Source organism: Mytilus edulis, chromosome 8 (genome assembly GCF_963676685.1).
Source record: "Mytilus edulis chromosome 8, xbMytEdul2.2, whole genome shotgun sequence".
Taxonomy (NCBI): domain Eukaryota; kingdom Metazoa; phylum Mollusca; class Bivalvia; order Mytilida; family Mytilidae; genus Mytilus; species Mytilus edulis.
In genome coordinates, this window is record NC_092351.1 from 50,231,335 (window position 1) to 50,249,211 (window position 17,877).

At 31.3% G+C, this 17,877-nt stretch overlaps 1 protein-coding gene across 1 annotated transcript; it reads right to left on the minus strand.

The window, feature by feature from the left end:
- Nucleotides 1-227: 227 nt before the first annotated feature.
- On the minus strand, nucleotides 228-11,290 carry LOC139487037 (uncharacterized). Its single transcript, XM_071272054.1, has 6 exons — nucleotides 11,140-11,290; nucleotides 9,208-9,284; nucleotides 6,302-6,407; nucleotides 5,275-5,330; nucleotides 2,726-2,767; nucleotides 228-1,698 (listed from the first exon to the last, which is right to left on the minus strand). The coding sequence occupies exons 1-6, from the start codon at nucleotides 11,229-11,231 to the stop codon at nucleotides 1,442-1,444; spliced, it is 630 nt and encodes a 209-aa protein (XP_071128155.1). The 5' UTR covers nucleotides 11,232-11,290; the 3' UTR covers nucleotides 228-1,441.
- Nucleotides 11,291-17,877: the final 6,587 nt, after the last annotated feature.

Here is a 17,877-nt window from a genome sequence, read left to right on the forward strand (position 1 = left end):
AATACTTGACCACACTTAGTTATTCTTTCACGATAATTTTATCGACATAACGAATGGCATCCGTGAACAACATTTTTTTAATTTGTATCTGAAAGACCGTGCAAAACTATGTTAACAAATTAACATATTGACAATGACAATGATGAAGTCTTATATAAACTAAGTATGGAGTTAAATAAGCGTTTTATGTTTATGACGTCTTTACACTAAATCCATTGCATGTGTGATGTGTAATGGTTGATAATTTAGTCTTAGATACAGGGTTTTTATCATCAATTGTAATTGGCTTTGAACTACATGTAGCTGTCAGTAACTACGAGTACTCTCCGATCTGTACTTGGTGTCTATGTTATGTTGGAATGTACAAGTACCCGGTCACGTCCCCTCTGTGTTTTTTGTTTGTTTGTATATTTGTATCCATCTGATGAGTTGAGCCTTATCAATTATTTTTTATAGTTCGTTCTTATGATGTACTGTTACTCCCGCTAGCATATTTAACCCTTTCACATTCTGTATGCATGTGCCGGTCTCAAGTCAGGAGCCTGTAATTCAGTGGTTGTTGTTTGTTGATGTGTAACATATTTATATGTTTTTGTGATATATATATATCAATTTCGGCCGTTAGTTTTCTTTTTTGAATAATTTTTTATTTGTCATTTTGGGTCCATTTATTGCTGACTATGGGTATAGGCATTGTTTATTGTTTAAGGCCGTACGGTGATCTATAGTTGTTAATTTCTATGTCATTTTGTCGCTTGTGGAGCGGAGTCGTTTTATTGGCAATCATATCAAATCTTCTTTTATATATTAACTCATCAGATCAATACAAAGAAAACATCAAACAAAACACAGATATTGGACGTGACAGGGTATTTATCTATTTCTCATATCGAACAACAATAAACAAAAAAAGCACTTAAATACAAATCTGAGAAGACTCATAGTTAGTGACAGCTAGTTTAAAGCCAATTACATGAGTTGTCTCATTGGTAATCATACCACATCTTCTATATACATGTATGTATCCTTGAATCGTAACTAGATTAATCTTAACATTTATTAATGACCTTTTTCTTCCTTTCCCCTTTTGATCGATGCTTATATTGTACAGATTTAAGGACTGCTTTGTAGTCAGGAGATCTATAACTTTAACCAATGGGATGGATTTTGCAGGGTGCCACATCGAAACAAGCAAATAAGAAAACCATCTTGCTTGCAATGAAATCATAGGACTGGTGTAAACATTTCGAGAATTATAGTGTGTTATGTTTATTTAAGATTAGTATCTGTATCGGATTATGCTTGAAAAGTATTCAATCAATAAGTAAAATACTTAAAATATTTAAAAGTAAATCAAAAATGGATTCCTCAAATCTACACACAGACACAGGATAAACGAGGCGTCTTCTAATTGCCAAAATGTAACTTGCAACGTTTTTTACTACTCCCCGTCGAAATTAATCATGTATTTCTCATTTATATCAGCATACATGCTTTCTCTATTGTCTTTCACATTTTTATTTTTACATTTTAATGTTTGTCCTTTTCTCTTCTTCATTGCATTTTCCATAGCAGTGGTGGTCTTTTTCCGTCTACAAATTGCTCCCCTGTTCTTGACGAGTATTGCACAGATGACAATTACAACGCTTCCCGCGGCAACACAAACCATGAAGATAATAACATTACTGTTACCATTTCCTAGAAATCATAAACATATAATATGTTTGTTTATCTATTATAATGTTCGATGTTTTGTTTTAAAAAAGAAGAAAAAACTCTATTTAAGGTATTATATATACGCAATAATCACATGGTTCATGTATATCTGAATACTATTCATTGATACAATTGATGATCCGCAGTAGTTTTACATATTTCGAGCGCTGAAGTCTACCTATGCACCACTTAGGACAAGTTACTTTGATAAATCCCAGACATGTGGTTTTGTCTTGTTTTTAGCAAAATTTAATAAGAACCATTGCTACCTGCTACTTATCGTATAAGATTATTGTTTACAGAGTAGATTTACTTACTAATACACGATATGTGCGAAGTGCTCCTTTGAAGGAGGGATTTTTTAATCTCGAAAGGAAGGAAGCTACCTTCATGCAATCAACAAAACAGCAGACATAAAAGAGGGACGAAAGATACCAGAGGGACAGTCAATCTCATAAATCAAACATAAACTGACAACGCCATGGCTTAAAATGAAAAGGACAAACAGACAAACAAAAGTTAACATGACACAACATAGAAAACTAAAGAATAAGTAACACGAACCCCACCAAAAACTAGGGGTGATCTCAGGTGCTTCGGAACGGAAAGCAGATCCTGCTCCACATGTGGCATCCGTCGTGTTGCTTATGTGATAACAAATCTGGTAAATAGTCTAATTCGGTACTAGGTCACATTCATGAAAGGTAAGGGGATTGTATTTATGACGTAAGGAACATATCCGATATCAACTGTGAAACGGTTATTCCATAACAGTCAACCAACTCGTGATGGCGTCCGTATAATTTACGAAGGGATGATAAATGTATTTGAAGAGAGACTATGGAGGGAAAATTAGTAACAAGGACACAGTTGGGCAGAAGTAGTTCTCATATGATATAGAAACTCTTTGCTTTTTGCGTGTAAACATGGTTCACAGACATGAAGTGTCTTGTTATGGAGTGTTTGATTTAACATGTTGAATCAATTACACGTCAAATGATTATCGTACCTGCAGTTTGACCGCCAGCCGTTGGAACCACCACTGTCCTGTCTAATTAGAAAACAAATACATGTAGTATCCATTTTCAATATTTTATAACATGTATTGGACACATTACTTTTACTACCTAGAAACTACATAATTATATACAGAACTTATAAAGTTTCTGTCTCTTTGGTTCAAAAGAGAATGTATAAATGATAAGGTTACATGTATATATCATATTATTGATATATTTTTCTAATACCAGTAATCCTATTGAAAGAAAAGGTTACTAATAACTAAACGCTAACGTACAGTCTAAAGGATTACTAATTTATAAAACAATGTTTTGTTGTTAAATGCCTCACGAATTATTTTGAGGCATTACACATGTGTACTAAATGTACTATTTATGATGTCCAAGTTTTTATGAAGTTATTCAATCGGTCAAAATATAAAGTGTATTGCTTTTTTGTCAACAGGTTGTGTACGTTGAGCTTTTAGTAACTGCAAACTTGTTTTACAAGGCATGATATAATGGTTTATTATATGTATTTTTCTGTTCCTTTGGTTTTATTTTCTCTCTTTTTTCTCTATCTTTTATAATAAATTCAAACTCAAATATCTTTATTCCTAATCAAAGGGCCCATAAACAGCATATACATCAGCACAAGTCACAAAGTTCATACAATATCCACACAAATTAACAACGCCTGCAATATACTATTTATACTCAGTGATATATAGCTAGTAATTATATATGATTTAGAACAAATAGGAAAACTTGATTATAAAAAATATGAACATGAAAGGAGAGAGCCAATACAAAGAGGAATAACTGTATTTATTTATCTTAACTTTTTTCTCTTTTCAGGCTTAAATATGTATTTAAAACTAAATCTGCATTTGTTTTTATCCAGAAAAAGATATTTTCTTATTATGTTTTTTTCAGATTTGGAGACTTGAAATTATTTTTTTTGAGAATTCAAATCGTTGTGAGTTTTTAGAGGGCACTATAAAGCAATGAAGCTCGTTTTCTGTTAAATTAAAGGAACTACCTTTCACAACTGGACAACATTTTATGTTTTCCTGAAGTAATATGTATAGTTTTCTTTCATGTCTCCAAGTTTCTATTCTCAAACTGTGATTCTGTCGTTATTTTTTTTTATATCATAGTTACTTTAAATTCGTAATTGAAAGCAAATTTTATTTTAAAATATGTGCTTAGTTTTCAAAGATCTTTTGGATAGTTATTTTGTATGGGTAGTCATGTCTTAAGAAAGTTCTTCTGAAGATTTCTTTTCAAATACAATTTAATTTATGAAAAGCTTTTTTGCAGATAAAAACTAGGCTAATGCCCAGTTTTTCACTGTAAAACAGTTTATAATAATACCATGAGTTATTTGACTGGTTACTGATATATTTATATTCATGAAAGGCTCTTCTCAACAGATTAAACGGAAAGTGCTCAAGCCTATACCAGTGCAACAATATTTATTTTAACAAATCTAAATATAATGGATATATCTCCAAAGTTCTGAAAGGACTGCTATGTTTGTACAGAGTAAAGTAACAACTAGCACGTGTTTACAAAATTTAAAGTTAAGCTTTTCCATTTCCCAATCTTTTAAAATATCAAATAAAGATTTTTGTTTGTCTATTTTGAGTAATGTTAAGAACTCCCCAGCTTTAACAAACATACAATACACTGGGTTGAATAATTGATCAAAAATATGTAATAGAGTTTTAACAGATGGATCAGAAGATTTCATATATAGATTCCACCACTACAACAAGTGTGTTACGATATGTCTCAGCTTGAGACATGTGAAATTTAATATCTAAAGTGCGAGGTTAGTCGATCTTTTTAATAATTAGATATAAACTGTTGAAGGACTCGTGTAGAGAATGTGTCACGATATCTGCACGTGAAAGCCCTATAGCAACAACTCGTTTAAGGCGGCATATGTAGCATAATCTGCGGGTTGCAAGAAAATCATTTTGTTCACTCTCTGTAATAACCTGTTTTCTAGTAGCATTTATCCCGGTCGGCTGCTTTTATAGAACCCCACAATTGTATGCATTAATTTTGTCAAGTTTTAAAGATTCATGAAATATTTGCAAATTTAACTAGACGTTAGAAAACACCTATTACACAAAGATGTAATCAAGTTATAACATCCGAGATACACATATTTTTCAAAAGAGTTGTCACAGATAACACGTAACATATTTTAGAAACTTATGAATTCTTCCTTTCTCAACAGCATGGACAATACGTGCTAATTGGTTGATTATTTTTTGCGTAACCTCAAGTGACAAATTTGTAAAGGGAAATATACGAGATACCTCGTGTAAATAAAAAGGGGCTCGTATCTCTAAAATACGTTGTTTTGTACACGCGCGCGACAAAACTGAAAAATACGGGTAAACCACAAAAATATAGAGCGAGTCTATAATGTATTAGTGATAACCTTTACTTTGTTCTGTTTTATAAACTTTTAAAACATTTGAAATCCATGTGAATGGAGTTATAGTTATCTACAATTGTTGTATCATTATACGTAAGGACTTACATGTAGAACTACTGTCAAAAGCGTCTAAAGGAATGCATCCCTTCACATTATCACACCTGGGTAAGGAAAATTATGAATTTAAATGAAACAAATTTTCCAATCACGTACAAAATGTATCTGCAATATTTAGACATAGACAATATAGGTCAGTTTTATCTGTGGTTTATACCTGTGTTGTGTTTTTTTTTTTTTTTTTGACATTTCAAATTATTGGTACATGTATGTGTTTCTGGAACATCTCAAGCAAGTACATATATAGCGTAGAGCCCTAAATCGTCTTCCTGCTTTGAAAGTATAATAATTGTTTAATTGATTAATTGGTGTGTAAAGGCCACTATCAGCACTATTGTGTTATTTCGTGGCGACCAGATTTTATTTTGTTGGGGGAAGCCGCAGAGAATCAGCGACCATTGATAGAAAAGGAAAAAAATATTATCTATGGAGGTGGAGTCAATAAAATTTGGAATCGAGCGTACCCGCAATGTGCAGTTATCGAACTCACAACATCAGTGAATTGACGACTTGGATAACTCGACCACCAGTGTGTTTCGAGCGTACTAATATTGATATCAGTAACATTGTGTCCTGCTACAGTTGGACCGTTACTGCTGATGGTGCAGTACAAGTTTTAGTCGTTACAATGTAACAACAGGTCCGATAGCCAATGCACCAGGCTTAATAGATAATGATTCATTTATCCCCTGCAACCGACCATTTTAAAATACAAATGAAGGCATATCGAAATAATGAATTGACAAAGTTTATAATATTTCGTATCCGTACATTTAAGAATTACTCCTTTTATCATGCTTGTTTTTTTTCTTCTTTCTAAAATGCTTAAACAGTCATTGAATGTGTCTCTCTCATTTCCTGATTGACAAAGATCAGAAACAATAATAGTTTGCTAACCGGATTTTTCCAATTGATATATTTCAAGTCTAACCTATATACAATTGTATTTTGATATATTTCCTGATCTACTTTACGTTAATGTAATATACAATATATTCAATAATTATACTGAAACCTTTCCATGCTGTTACATGTACATTTCTCTGCGCATTTTTTACCATATCTTTCGTCCACGCATTTTGTACAATTATCTCCTTTCGAAAAGTGACCAATCGGACATTCTGAAATAAGTGCATTTACAATTATTTCATTTAATGGTACAGGAATTTCTAATATCAAACAAAAAATGACAAGTCTTTTTCAGTGATATGTTTAGCAAGTGATGTTCATTTCGTTTCCTTTAGTAAAGAACATCAACTTTCTTTTTTTTTCTTCAACAGTTTGCTTCGTCACATTCAGAAAATAGAGCATAAACTGTCCTCTTACAAATGTATATACTAGTCAAGAAACGATACACGGCACTGTTTTTTTTTCCCATATTCTGTACATGCATAATAAAATTGGATACACTGAATTAAGGCAAATAATACCCAATTAAGGTAATATTTACAGTGTTTCCTTTAAAAAAATCATTGATTTAAGGCAACTACGCGAATTTTTTTTTGGAAGATTTGTTATTTCAAAAAACGTATTTTCACCAAACAAAATCAAAAATCGGCATTAGAACTTAAAGCTTCAAACATAAACATGGTCTGGTTAAAAAAATTAATGGCTTTGCAAATATCTGAATTCTTATTTTCGAAATTAAGTGCCGACTTTTGACATCATTTCCAGCAAAATAAAGTTGACTCATTAATATGCTTAATAACACGGTATTTTTTCTATTTTCAATTTGGTCAGATTCTTTTATTCATGTGCATTTGCTTTGCAATTGAATGTTTTTCATTGGATATTTTAATACAAATTTCATTTTTATGATATTTTATGATAAATTGGAGTTCAATCTTGTGTATCGTTACTTTTGTTGACTTGTTTTAGCAATTTGCTTTAAAACAATATCCTTAAACTGAAAAAAAACCGGTAACGTGAAGTAATGAGTTGACAAACAAACTAACTGTAACAGAACACAAAACACAGCAAACATAGCAAACATAGTCTGAGCAACACAACCATAGCTTAAACTAGGGGCTGATCTCAAACAATACTGATGGTGTATAAGCAGAGCATGTGGCATCCGTTGTGTTGTTCATGTTAGTGCCCACTCTACATAAACTTTAGAAATCAGCTCTTTAAAAACATTCAACACTTAGCTGATATATCCATAAAACATATTTTATTTGAAACAGACGAAATTACTGTTGAACAAAACACAATCCTTTTCAGAAATGTACATAGTTATATACGCCATACAAAAAGATTCTTTGATTAATATTGCTGTATCTTAAAATGTAATCGCATCCAACTGTTATACTGTTTAAACATAATATAAAATTGTATATATTTTTCATATTGTACTGAAATATAAAATTGGTGTCATCTTGAAATTTTGTATATTGTACTTACAAATGTATATGGAGATGATTATCTTAAGTTTTTATAACTTGTATCCAATCCTATTGTATGTTTAGACAATACAAAATGTTTAAACTAAACCCATGCAGTGATAAATCTTATTTCTTAGGAAACACTTGGGGAAAAGTGGACATAACAGTTATGACAATTGTGAAACGGATAATCCATAACGGTCAACCAACGTCTGACTGTATAGCTTCAGACTAAGAAAGCGGTACTAATCGTTATTTGATTTTTTGGTCTATACCAGTAAACCTTTTAATTTATCTAACAGAAAAGGGAGGGTTGTAATAAATGGGTAACATTTTCCGTGGCTGTAGTAAATGCACGAGTACCACAGGGTTCAAATAGTGTCGCCTAGGTTTTCCATATTTACACGAAAACGTTGTAACGAATCAACATGTAGCTGTAAAATTGAATTGATCGCGAACGATACAGGTAATACTACAGGTGTAGATAATCCAATAAATTCGTCAAAATCTTTAAACGGCATTATGAGCAATAAATTCGGATAATATTTTGTCAAATTTTAATGCGTCACGGACAGAAGCCCTTATGTTCTCTAGAACAATTATTATCAACGGTGGCAGAAGCAGCCACCTTTAAATAAGGTGGTATCATATAAAACATGTTTCGGTGTATACACGATTTGAATCAACCTTCTAGAGTGATGGTACATATACAATGTACCATGATGATTGCCCCAAAACACATATGCCATAGACTTTTGAATGGTCGTTTACTGATTTTAACTGCTTCAACAAAAATTTGCAATTATTTAAGAAATCAAATAAAGCTCCCGAAGGACTAAAAAAAATAATAACAGTAATATTGAGCAACATCTACCGTCAACAGTTATATATAATACCAAAAGTATAAAATGAATCTAGTACATATTTGTTGAAAGGAGTAGCTCCGGTAAGGGCCGATTTTGGCCTAAAATTTTAGATTCATATGACGAAAGATTTTTGACACTTTTTAAACACTTAAGTGTCTGTTTCATTTGATTCAATTAGTTTATTTCAAAGATTTTAGCTGATATAGTCAGTATTAACGGTCCAATTGAAGCTCAAATATGGAAAGTCTATCAAATATGCCCCCCCCCCCCCAAAAAAAAATAAAAGTGGCCGCATCCGTGTTCATCCTAAACCTTTATATATGTATGTTATGTATTATCATCAAATACCACTTACATTTCAATATTAAGAATGAACACAAATGCGGCCACTTTCATTTAAGACGGACGGAAACCGTCTAAAATTTCGCTAAAATGCTAAATTTGTAAAGATTTCAGTAATTTAGAATGACTTAATGATGCTAGTGACAGATATATTTGCATTATAATGTAAAAAAAAACAGCCCATATATACATGTATATGTAGCAGAAGCATTTTACTTCCCCAAAAATAGCTAAAAGTTTACATTTTAACAATTTGGTTAAACTGCCATATGTTAGGGCGAAAAAGGGGTCTTACTAAACCTACTCCTTTGTTAAACATTTGACCTTACCAACACATGTTTCGTTTATTTTGTAGAAACTGTTGCAACATCGCCTTACTAAAACAGTCTTGTTAAACTGTTCTACTCTGAATTAAAATAGATTTTGATTAGTTTATAAATATGTTATTTAGCCTAAATAATAAAGCAATAGATTTGGACACACTTATATTCTGCCCTTCACTTGCGTATAAAGTACAGATGCATGGCGACATCGACAAAACATACACGTATACAAGAAAACCTTAACATGACTTATACAAATTGATGAAAATGCTGTTTAATACATTATGACATAGGGAGGAATAAAATGATGAAAATTCTGTTTTATATGAGTATGGTATACGTGACTGCATCATTGTACTTATATCATATTTACAATTTTAATCAAACAATTCGAGGTAGACTGAACACAATATGAACAAGAAATTCGGAACGCAACACGTTTGGACGACACTTAACAAACATATTTATTCCTTTGCTGGAAAGAAGGAATTTCTTTATGATTTTGCAATATGCGGTCGTAAATTTTTATAGAAACTTAATTTCATAAAAAAAATGTACACGCAAAACACATCTGAGCTCATATTCCTGCTATCTGAGAAACGGGGTCATATTATCAGTAAACAAGTATTTCAACACAAATATTCCTCATAAATAAATCGAGGTCAAAACCGAAAGCACAAACACATCAATGAAATGAAAAAAACAACTGTCATATTCCTGACTTGGTAAAAGACTAAAAGCATTTCCTCATGTAGAAAGTGGTGAGTTAATTAAAACCTTGTTTTTTTTTATCTTTCCTAATTCCCATTTGAATGTCAGCTTTATATTCTTGTCCAATAAATTGACAACAAAATGTAAGAAACATAAACAGTCACAACAGGCAAACATATCAAAAATATTGGATTCAAAGTATAGAGCAAACATGGTGCCTAAATCCAATTAACAAAAAAAAGAAGAAAAATAACGGCATAAAGACACTCTATAGACAAAGAATTTGAGCAAAAATTAAAGACAAGAATACCAAAATTACCATAGCACAATAACTTTATATCATCTATGACATCTTGCATAGTCTAATGAGAACTCATTCTATCGGCCTTGAACAATGAGAAAATTCAAATGAAACCTTATTGCTGAAACTTTTAATGAAAATTTTAATACTTTAGATAACAACTTCTCATTTAATTATAAAAAGGCATAGAAATTTTATATATTGTAAATAGTATTTTATTTAATATTGTTTTAATTTGTTTAGTGTATTATATCATGCATTTTAATAGTCTCTTATAATTCTGTATAGAATGGCTCTCATATTTTTTTTAGTGTTTTTCTACAATGTATAAAGAATAAGTGTACTTGTTGAGAGATGAGACTTTAATAAAACTACAGAAATTTTAATACATATTAATCATAATGTTTTATAAGCAGTCTTTCTGTAAAATTAATGTAAATGTGAATTGGATCAAAAGTGTTTCTCGTTTATTGTTTTTATATGTATTAGACCACTGGTTTTCCCGTTTGAATGGTCCACACTAGTCGTTTTGAAACCCTTTATAGCTTGTTGTTCGGTGTGAGCCGAGGCTCTGTGTTGAAGACTGTACTTTGGCCTACTGTAATGCTTTACTTTTACAAATTGTGACTTGGATGGAGAGTTGTCGCATTGCTACTCATACCACATCTTCTTATATCTATATGTCTTAAATAATGTTGCTTAAAGCTTGTCAATAGATTGCATTTAATTAAAAAATTAAAAATAAGGACAAAAGACCTCGTGCGTTGAAAAAATCAAATTTGACTTTCGTAGGGTAATTATCGAAAAATTGTCTCATTGTACTAAATTTCAAATTTCATTTGTACTTTATTACGAACCATGCAATATCATATCAGTTAGAAGACACGTCATTCTTTAACTGTCATGTACACAAAAGTATAACATACCTCAGTGGTTTTTCACAAACTCCTGGAGGTAGACGTCTAACATGTACAGTAGTGATAAAAAGAAACATGCTTTGAAGTATTATCCATTCCATACTTTAACATGTTATGCTGAAAATGATACATAGATAAACAATCCATAACTCAAGGAAATGAAAAATAGAATACTTGTGAATCATTGGACCAATATAAGGAAAAAGCTTAATGTAATAAAAGTTTAGGTTTCAAGTGTACTTATATTTACGTCGTATACTTCCGGTCATTAAATCTGTATCACGGAAATACCGTCAATGTGTGAGCCAATTCCGTGAAAAGTGCCCCATTAAACCACTAATAAAATATATTGTATGTTTTACAAAGCAGAAAAAAAAACAGTGGCTGTTTTGTCGGCACTGATTAAAAATATCTGAATTCAAGCCAGCACCATAGTATATTTCTATTTAAATAGAAATGACTATCTTAACGGCACCAGCAGTATAGTGAATTTTGGTGGTTCCTTGTTAAAACTATGAAAATGTGCACTGTCAACGTAAAAGAATAAAATAATTACTGAAATACCAGAAGAAAACATCTTACAATATTTAAGACATATGCTATATTTCCGATTTGGCAATTTTTCTTTTTTATAAAATATTTTAAAGTGAAAATATGCAGTTAATATTAATTCCGTTAATGTTATTTATTTTTTAAATATTCAGTATTCCATGTGCATTTGTATACAAGAGATTTGTGAAATCGAAGCATAATTTATTTGTAGTAAAGCATAATTCTGTTATATGTTTATATTCAATAATCAACGAAGTTTAGAGAAATCTTTGTTGTTGCTTTGGTTTTAAATTATCTTGCAACAGAACATGAAGAAAATATTTGTTGTTTCATGTATATTGAAATCGTACCGATGCAGGATTGATCTCCAGAACAGAAATATTTGCGTATTACGTTATAGCAAGAAACATTTTATATATTACAGCTCGACAATATTGTCTATGTATGATGAACTTTTATATTGTGAAATATATTGTATGCATTTATTTGAAATTGTAAAAAGTTGCCATGAGATCTCAATTGTAATAAGATATAGTTATTTTGGAATTCTTCGTTTTTACCAGGACAGCTTAAGTCCAGACGACATAGGCCTAAAGTCAAGTACGACACATATATAACCCTGTAAAAATATTAATTTTATCAGTCAAAGTGTAAATAACTATCTATAGCCATTCATAACAAGTGAAAAACAAAATAAATATTGAGCATCTATTTGTTGCAATGAAAATTAATTATACCCAAGTATATAGTTGAACTTATTTCTAAAATCTGACATCCTAATGGTAAATGTCTGCATCGGAATAAGATCTCAGATTTTTTACATAAAATTGAGAATGAAAATGGGGAATGTGCCAAAGAGACAACATCCCGACAATAGAGCAGACAACAGCCTAAGACTACCAATGGTTCAATGCAGCGAATAGCTCCCGCACCTGGAGGAGTGCCTCAGCTGTATGTTATAAACAATCTCACTGCATCACACATTTTGATAAAACATTATGCAATATAACAAAGTCAATCACATCGCTTTAAAACAGAAACAGTTTAAATCAAACTTGCTTTTGAAATAAACGTCACTCGAATCGAATTGCATATGTGTTTACAAATAAGTTGGCTTCCACTTACCTAATGCTAGCAAACTTTTTAAGTATATACATTGTATGTGACATATTTTCTATTTTCCAGCTCTGACAACAATTTAACTATATTGCTATAGTGCCGGTAAAATAGCCTATTTTTATAGAAATACGCTATTTTGCCCGCTCTTAATCAGATCTTAATCAGAAAATATTTCAGTTACCCCTTACATCACAATATTTTAGATGGCTGTAATCTACATTTTGCGGTTGAATTATGAGAAAAAAAAACACTCAGTATTCCAGTTTAAAATTTAGTCTTACGTAAAAAAGACATGAAATATCGAACTCAAGAATAACACATTATTATAAAAAAAAAATTGACAAAAATAAAATTGACCAGAAACATCCTCCGCCATCTTAGGATACATCAGTCATTTCAAAAAAATGTACATTTTTCGGTTATTGTCTATTGTCTAATTAATTTGTAAGTTTGACATAATTTTTCAATTTAACATAAAAGTTTACACATTGTGCAAGATAGTACATGTAAATATTAGTGTGCAAAAAGTTTCATATTTTTTTTTATATTCGTTGAAGTATGAAAATTCGCCTATTTCCATGCGTTCATTTTTCATAAATAACATTTTTATTCAAATAATCTGTACATTAAACTGCATTTAAAGGTAAACAGCATGGTTTTTTTTCATTTAGTAACATCATAATTGAAAATAAATAACTTTCCATATTTCAAATCATGAAAACTGTTATTCCACAGTCTCTGGAATGTCTGTTCATGAATATTTGTCCTTCCTGTTACTATTTACATGTTTACGGAATAAAACTAAAAACTAGTTTCTCCCTTCAATAACTGCGGTTTTTTATGATGACGTCGTCGGCGTGGATACAGGACGTAACGACATATTGAAATTTTTCATGGGGAAAGATTTTGGTCATCAGAATCAAAAGATCGGTAGGTATTGATGTATGCGTACCTTTTCACAATGTCTTTAATGTTACCAGTAAATAGATAATTTTTAATTGTATAAGACTAATGAAACGTGTGTTACCGTAACTTAGGCATGGGCCGGAAGTATAAAAACACTACATCAATTATAAGGGAGCGACTATTTTAAAATCAAGCCAGGTCATGTACTATTTTTTCCACCCTGTTACAAAAACAATGGTAACAGGAGGGACAAAATGGTAACAGGAAAGACATACTTTGTAAGAAAACTCAATATGCCTCTTACTTTATCGCAAATAAATTGTTACACATATATATTACCGTACGGTATATTAATTCTTAAAATGAACATTTGTATTAAGGTATTTCTAGAACAAGTCAAGTGCTGGATTAACTGGTAACAGGATGGACAAAATTATTAATTGTGCATTTATTCTTTAGAATTCAGCTGCCGATATTACTGTACAGCTATTATTTAAGCTTGTCATATAAAATATGCATTGTTTCTTTTCTATACTCTTTGAATTCTTTACCCTTTGCGATTTGAACTTAACAGTTTTCTTTAAATAGTAAATGAGCCTCATTTAGTTTATTTTTTTCCCTTGATCTGATGTTTTGTTCTGCTTGGGTTGTAAAACTATCATCATTTTGCCAACGTTTGTACTGGTTTCTTGGAGACATGATACTTTCTCGTTACAGGCAATAGAGATACAGACCTTGGGAGACGACAGCAACACTTATGACACAAATGAATGTTTTTTATTCCCAAAAAAAGGGGGGTGCACAACATATAAATGTCAGTATATTATACCTCCGGTTGTGGTTTGAAGTCCCCTGCCCTATTCATAAATAAGAATGTGAAAATCCCTTCTCCGTCACATATATATATTTCACAGCTACCACTATCTTACTCAAATGAGATGATTAGAACACAAGTTTAAGTCTACAGCTGGTGCATATCATGTACGTATGGATCGACCCGTTAATTGGTATAAGAATTTCTACCCATTGATTTATTGTATTCTTAAAGTTGCAGGTCATTGATATATTTGCAATTATTTGCCATTCCAACTATATTAATACATACCCACACCAGGGGCAAATCTGTGTGTATTATTCATTTTTATAATGATATACCCCCCCCCCCCCCCCCCCCCCTTCATTCTTTTGGACGTCTCCGTGCTTTTATTTGCCAAAATCATTGAGAGACAAAAGCTGCTACAACTTCCAGAATATTGACTATCATTCCGAATCCAAACAAAATCAGACGCTCTTCGTAACCTTGTGGAGTTGATCCAAAAATCCAAGAATGACAAGCCTTCAGTGTTAAATTGAGTCAGAAACTAGATACAAGTTTATCAGAATCATAGACAATAAAAAAAAATTATTTGAATTTTCGTTTAGTTGTATTGTTGTGTTCTTTTACATGTCTTTATAGTTTTAAACATATGAAATAAGTTTTCCTTTTTACACCTACATCTTCAACCTGCTCTAAGACGGTACTATCATGGATGGTTGTTCTGGTGATTGGTTAGCCTCCAGTGGACACTTAAAGGCATATTCAGGAAGAGTATATGATATATATAAATAACAACCAACATGCTGAACTTGATATTAAAAGCGGTAGTTCACAGTAAGGCATGTCATCTTATGTACTGATTTTTACGACTTGCGGCACCTAAATTTTACTTCATACAACACAAGAGCAATACCAATTTTTCATTTGTTTTTTGTTTTGTTTTGTTTGTTTGACCCGGACAGGGATGATACACGTATAAATGGTTGGTGTATAATGTTTAAATACTTATATCTCTCGTTTGTATCCCTAGGAAATTCAAAATCGACTTTTTTGTGATTGATTTTTGTGACATAAATTATGTTTTGTCTCTACTGTTACCACTTTGTCCTCCCTGTTACTGCCTTTGTTCGTTCCTGTTACCCCAAAAAATGTGTAAAATAATTTTTACAATCAACATAACTGATCTATAATGGACTAAGTTTCCAGACTGTATCATTGAAAAGGGACATAATAGTAAATTTTCAATGCCACTGTCTCCACAATATTGTTTTGAGAGCGTTTGAAAAATAAGAAAAGTGATGGTTTTCCTTAACGTACCGACTATCTGCAGATTTTTTAGGAAATCTACATAAATGATAAATGTCAATGTGATTTCAAATGAACACTGCTATGCAAGTGTGAACCTCACATTTCATTGGATATTTTCTTTTCTATTATAACTTTTGCTATCAGTTAAAAAAAGTAACAGGATGGACAAAATTGAACACTAGCTGGCACACAATTTTAAAATAAAATTTTCTCAGGTGGTTGGTAAGGTTGCATATTTTGAAAAAATATTAACAAAGCAATATGCTATTGGGTTTTTAAATTAATTTGCATTTATTTTAACTTTTTTTTTTTAAAAGTTCAGATTCCGAAATTGTACTTTATTTTGAAATGACTGACATACGTAACTGCAGTTACGGATATCATATTTACCCCAGTACATGTAAGTAAAATGTAAACAAATAATTGCGCTCTTGTAACCTATTATTATAGTATACATCTGTACTACTTTTGATTGGTTATGGATGGTAATAACAAGTTTGTTATGACTGAGATTTCAACTATTGCTCGAGGCGAAAAAGAGGTTAATATAAAGCATCAAAGGGACAACAAAAACTCATAATCGGCCATTACGTGTGTTATTACAAGTATACCGAACGAAACAACTTTTTAAAAGTCGATCTGCAGCCATACACCCTTCGGAAAAATAAAAATAGCCACAAGATGAATTATCGATGTTGTTTTTGTCCACGTTATATTTGTCTAAATTTTCATTATTGCTATCGATATTAAGACCATGCAGGAATCCGTGTGTCAAAATCGACGCTCATATGATAAACACGAGAACATTACTCTGATTCAATCTCATAAAAAGACGCCGTGACGAAAGACCCATGCATAATTCTCATTTGTGTCAGTTCTCAAAATATGTGTCTCATATATATTGTCTTTTTCTTTTTTAATTGATATCCTAACGACTCGCCCTCTTTAATGATATAAATGAGATATTCTTCATTTGAGATAATCTCACGGTCAATAACCGATGACCGATAAGATTATTCACTGATTTTTTATTAATAAAAACAATCATGTAGTGCTAATGATTTCGTTTTCGTTTTCATACTTATAATGATTTTTCGGAAATCTCAACGTCATGAATTTGCACTTGACCCTGCCGTATCATATGTTTCTATTTTTAAGAAATATTTTAAGTGTTTTATTTTTAAATCATACTTTCAAAAAGTGTCTAAGTAAATAGTTTAGGTTCACACATTCCTCTTTATATAAATATACATTTGTAGGTCACGACTGATTTAAATTCAATTTAGTTGCGTCTGTTTGTGTGCAGTAAACATACATTGCAGTGCTATAATGAGGCTATAATTTGAGTATAAATAAAAACATGAGACGGATTATATAATACGATGCACTACATGTCATATCAATTCATTATCTCAAATAGATAACGAAAGTAAAAAAAAGGTGTTGTACGTAAATTATTTTACTAATACATAGAGAACCCACATTTAGAGCCTCAATAATGTGACACATATATAGGTAAACAAACGACCATTTTAGTCAGGCAGTTCGATTTTATTATTTATATACTGATAACTAAAGGTAAGTTTTTGGTATCTATATAGTTTTTTGTGACCTAAGCATAGGGTTACAAATTTCTATATTTGTATGAAAAAAATGAAAAATCATATTTAATTATCAATTTATTAGGTAATTGGTGCAGTGTGTGTACACATATACATGCATATTTATGCATGGGATATACTGTATAATAAGCAAGAGGGCGTTTAAGAACGATTGGAAGAAGGTGTTCTAATATTAATCTACAATGAGTTAAGGGTTAATTTAAATAATATGGAAAGACAGTCTTTTCGAAATTTGACATTAGGGTTGCATAAATCGTGATAAAGTCTATACATATCCAATTACAAACATAACGGACTTATTTTACGACCTAGACGAACAAGAATGCATTATTTTTATATACGTATACACACGCATGTAGAATTTTCTACATTTAGGTTCATATGTAAGCAAAGAGGTTGCGTCATTATATGATTGCGACTGTT

Coding starts and splice junctions, on each gene's coding strand:
- LOC139487037 (XM_071272054.1), bottom strand. CDS start 11,231: ATGGAATGGATAATACTTCAAAGCATGTTTCTTTTTATCACTACTGTA. Junction 6,408..9,207: donor AATAAACGAAACATGTGTTG/GTAAGGTCAAAT, acceptor CACTTATTTCAG/AATGTCCGATTGGTCACTTT. Junction 2,768..5,274: donor TTTTGACAGTAGTTCTACAT/GTAAGTCCTTAC, acceptor TTTTCTAATTAG/ACAGGACAGTGGTGGTTCCA.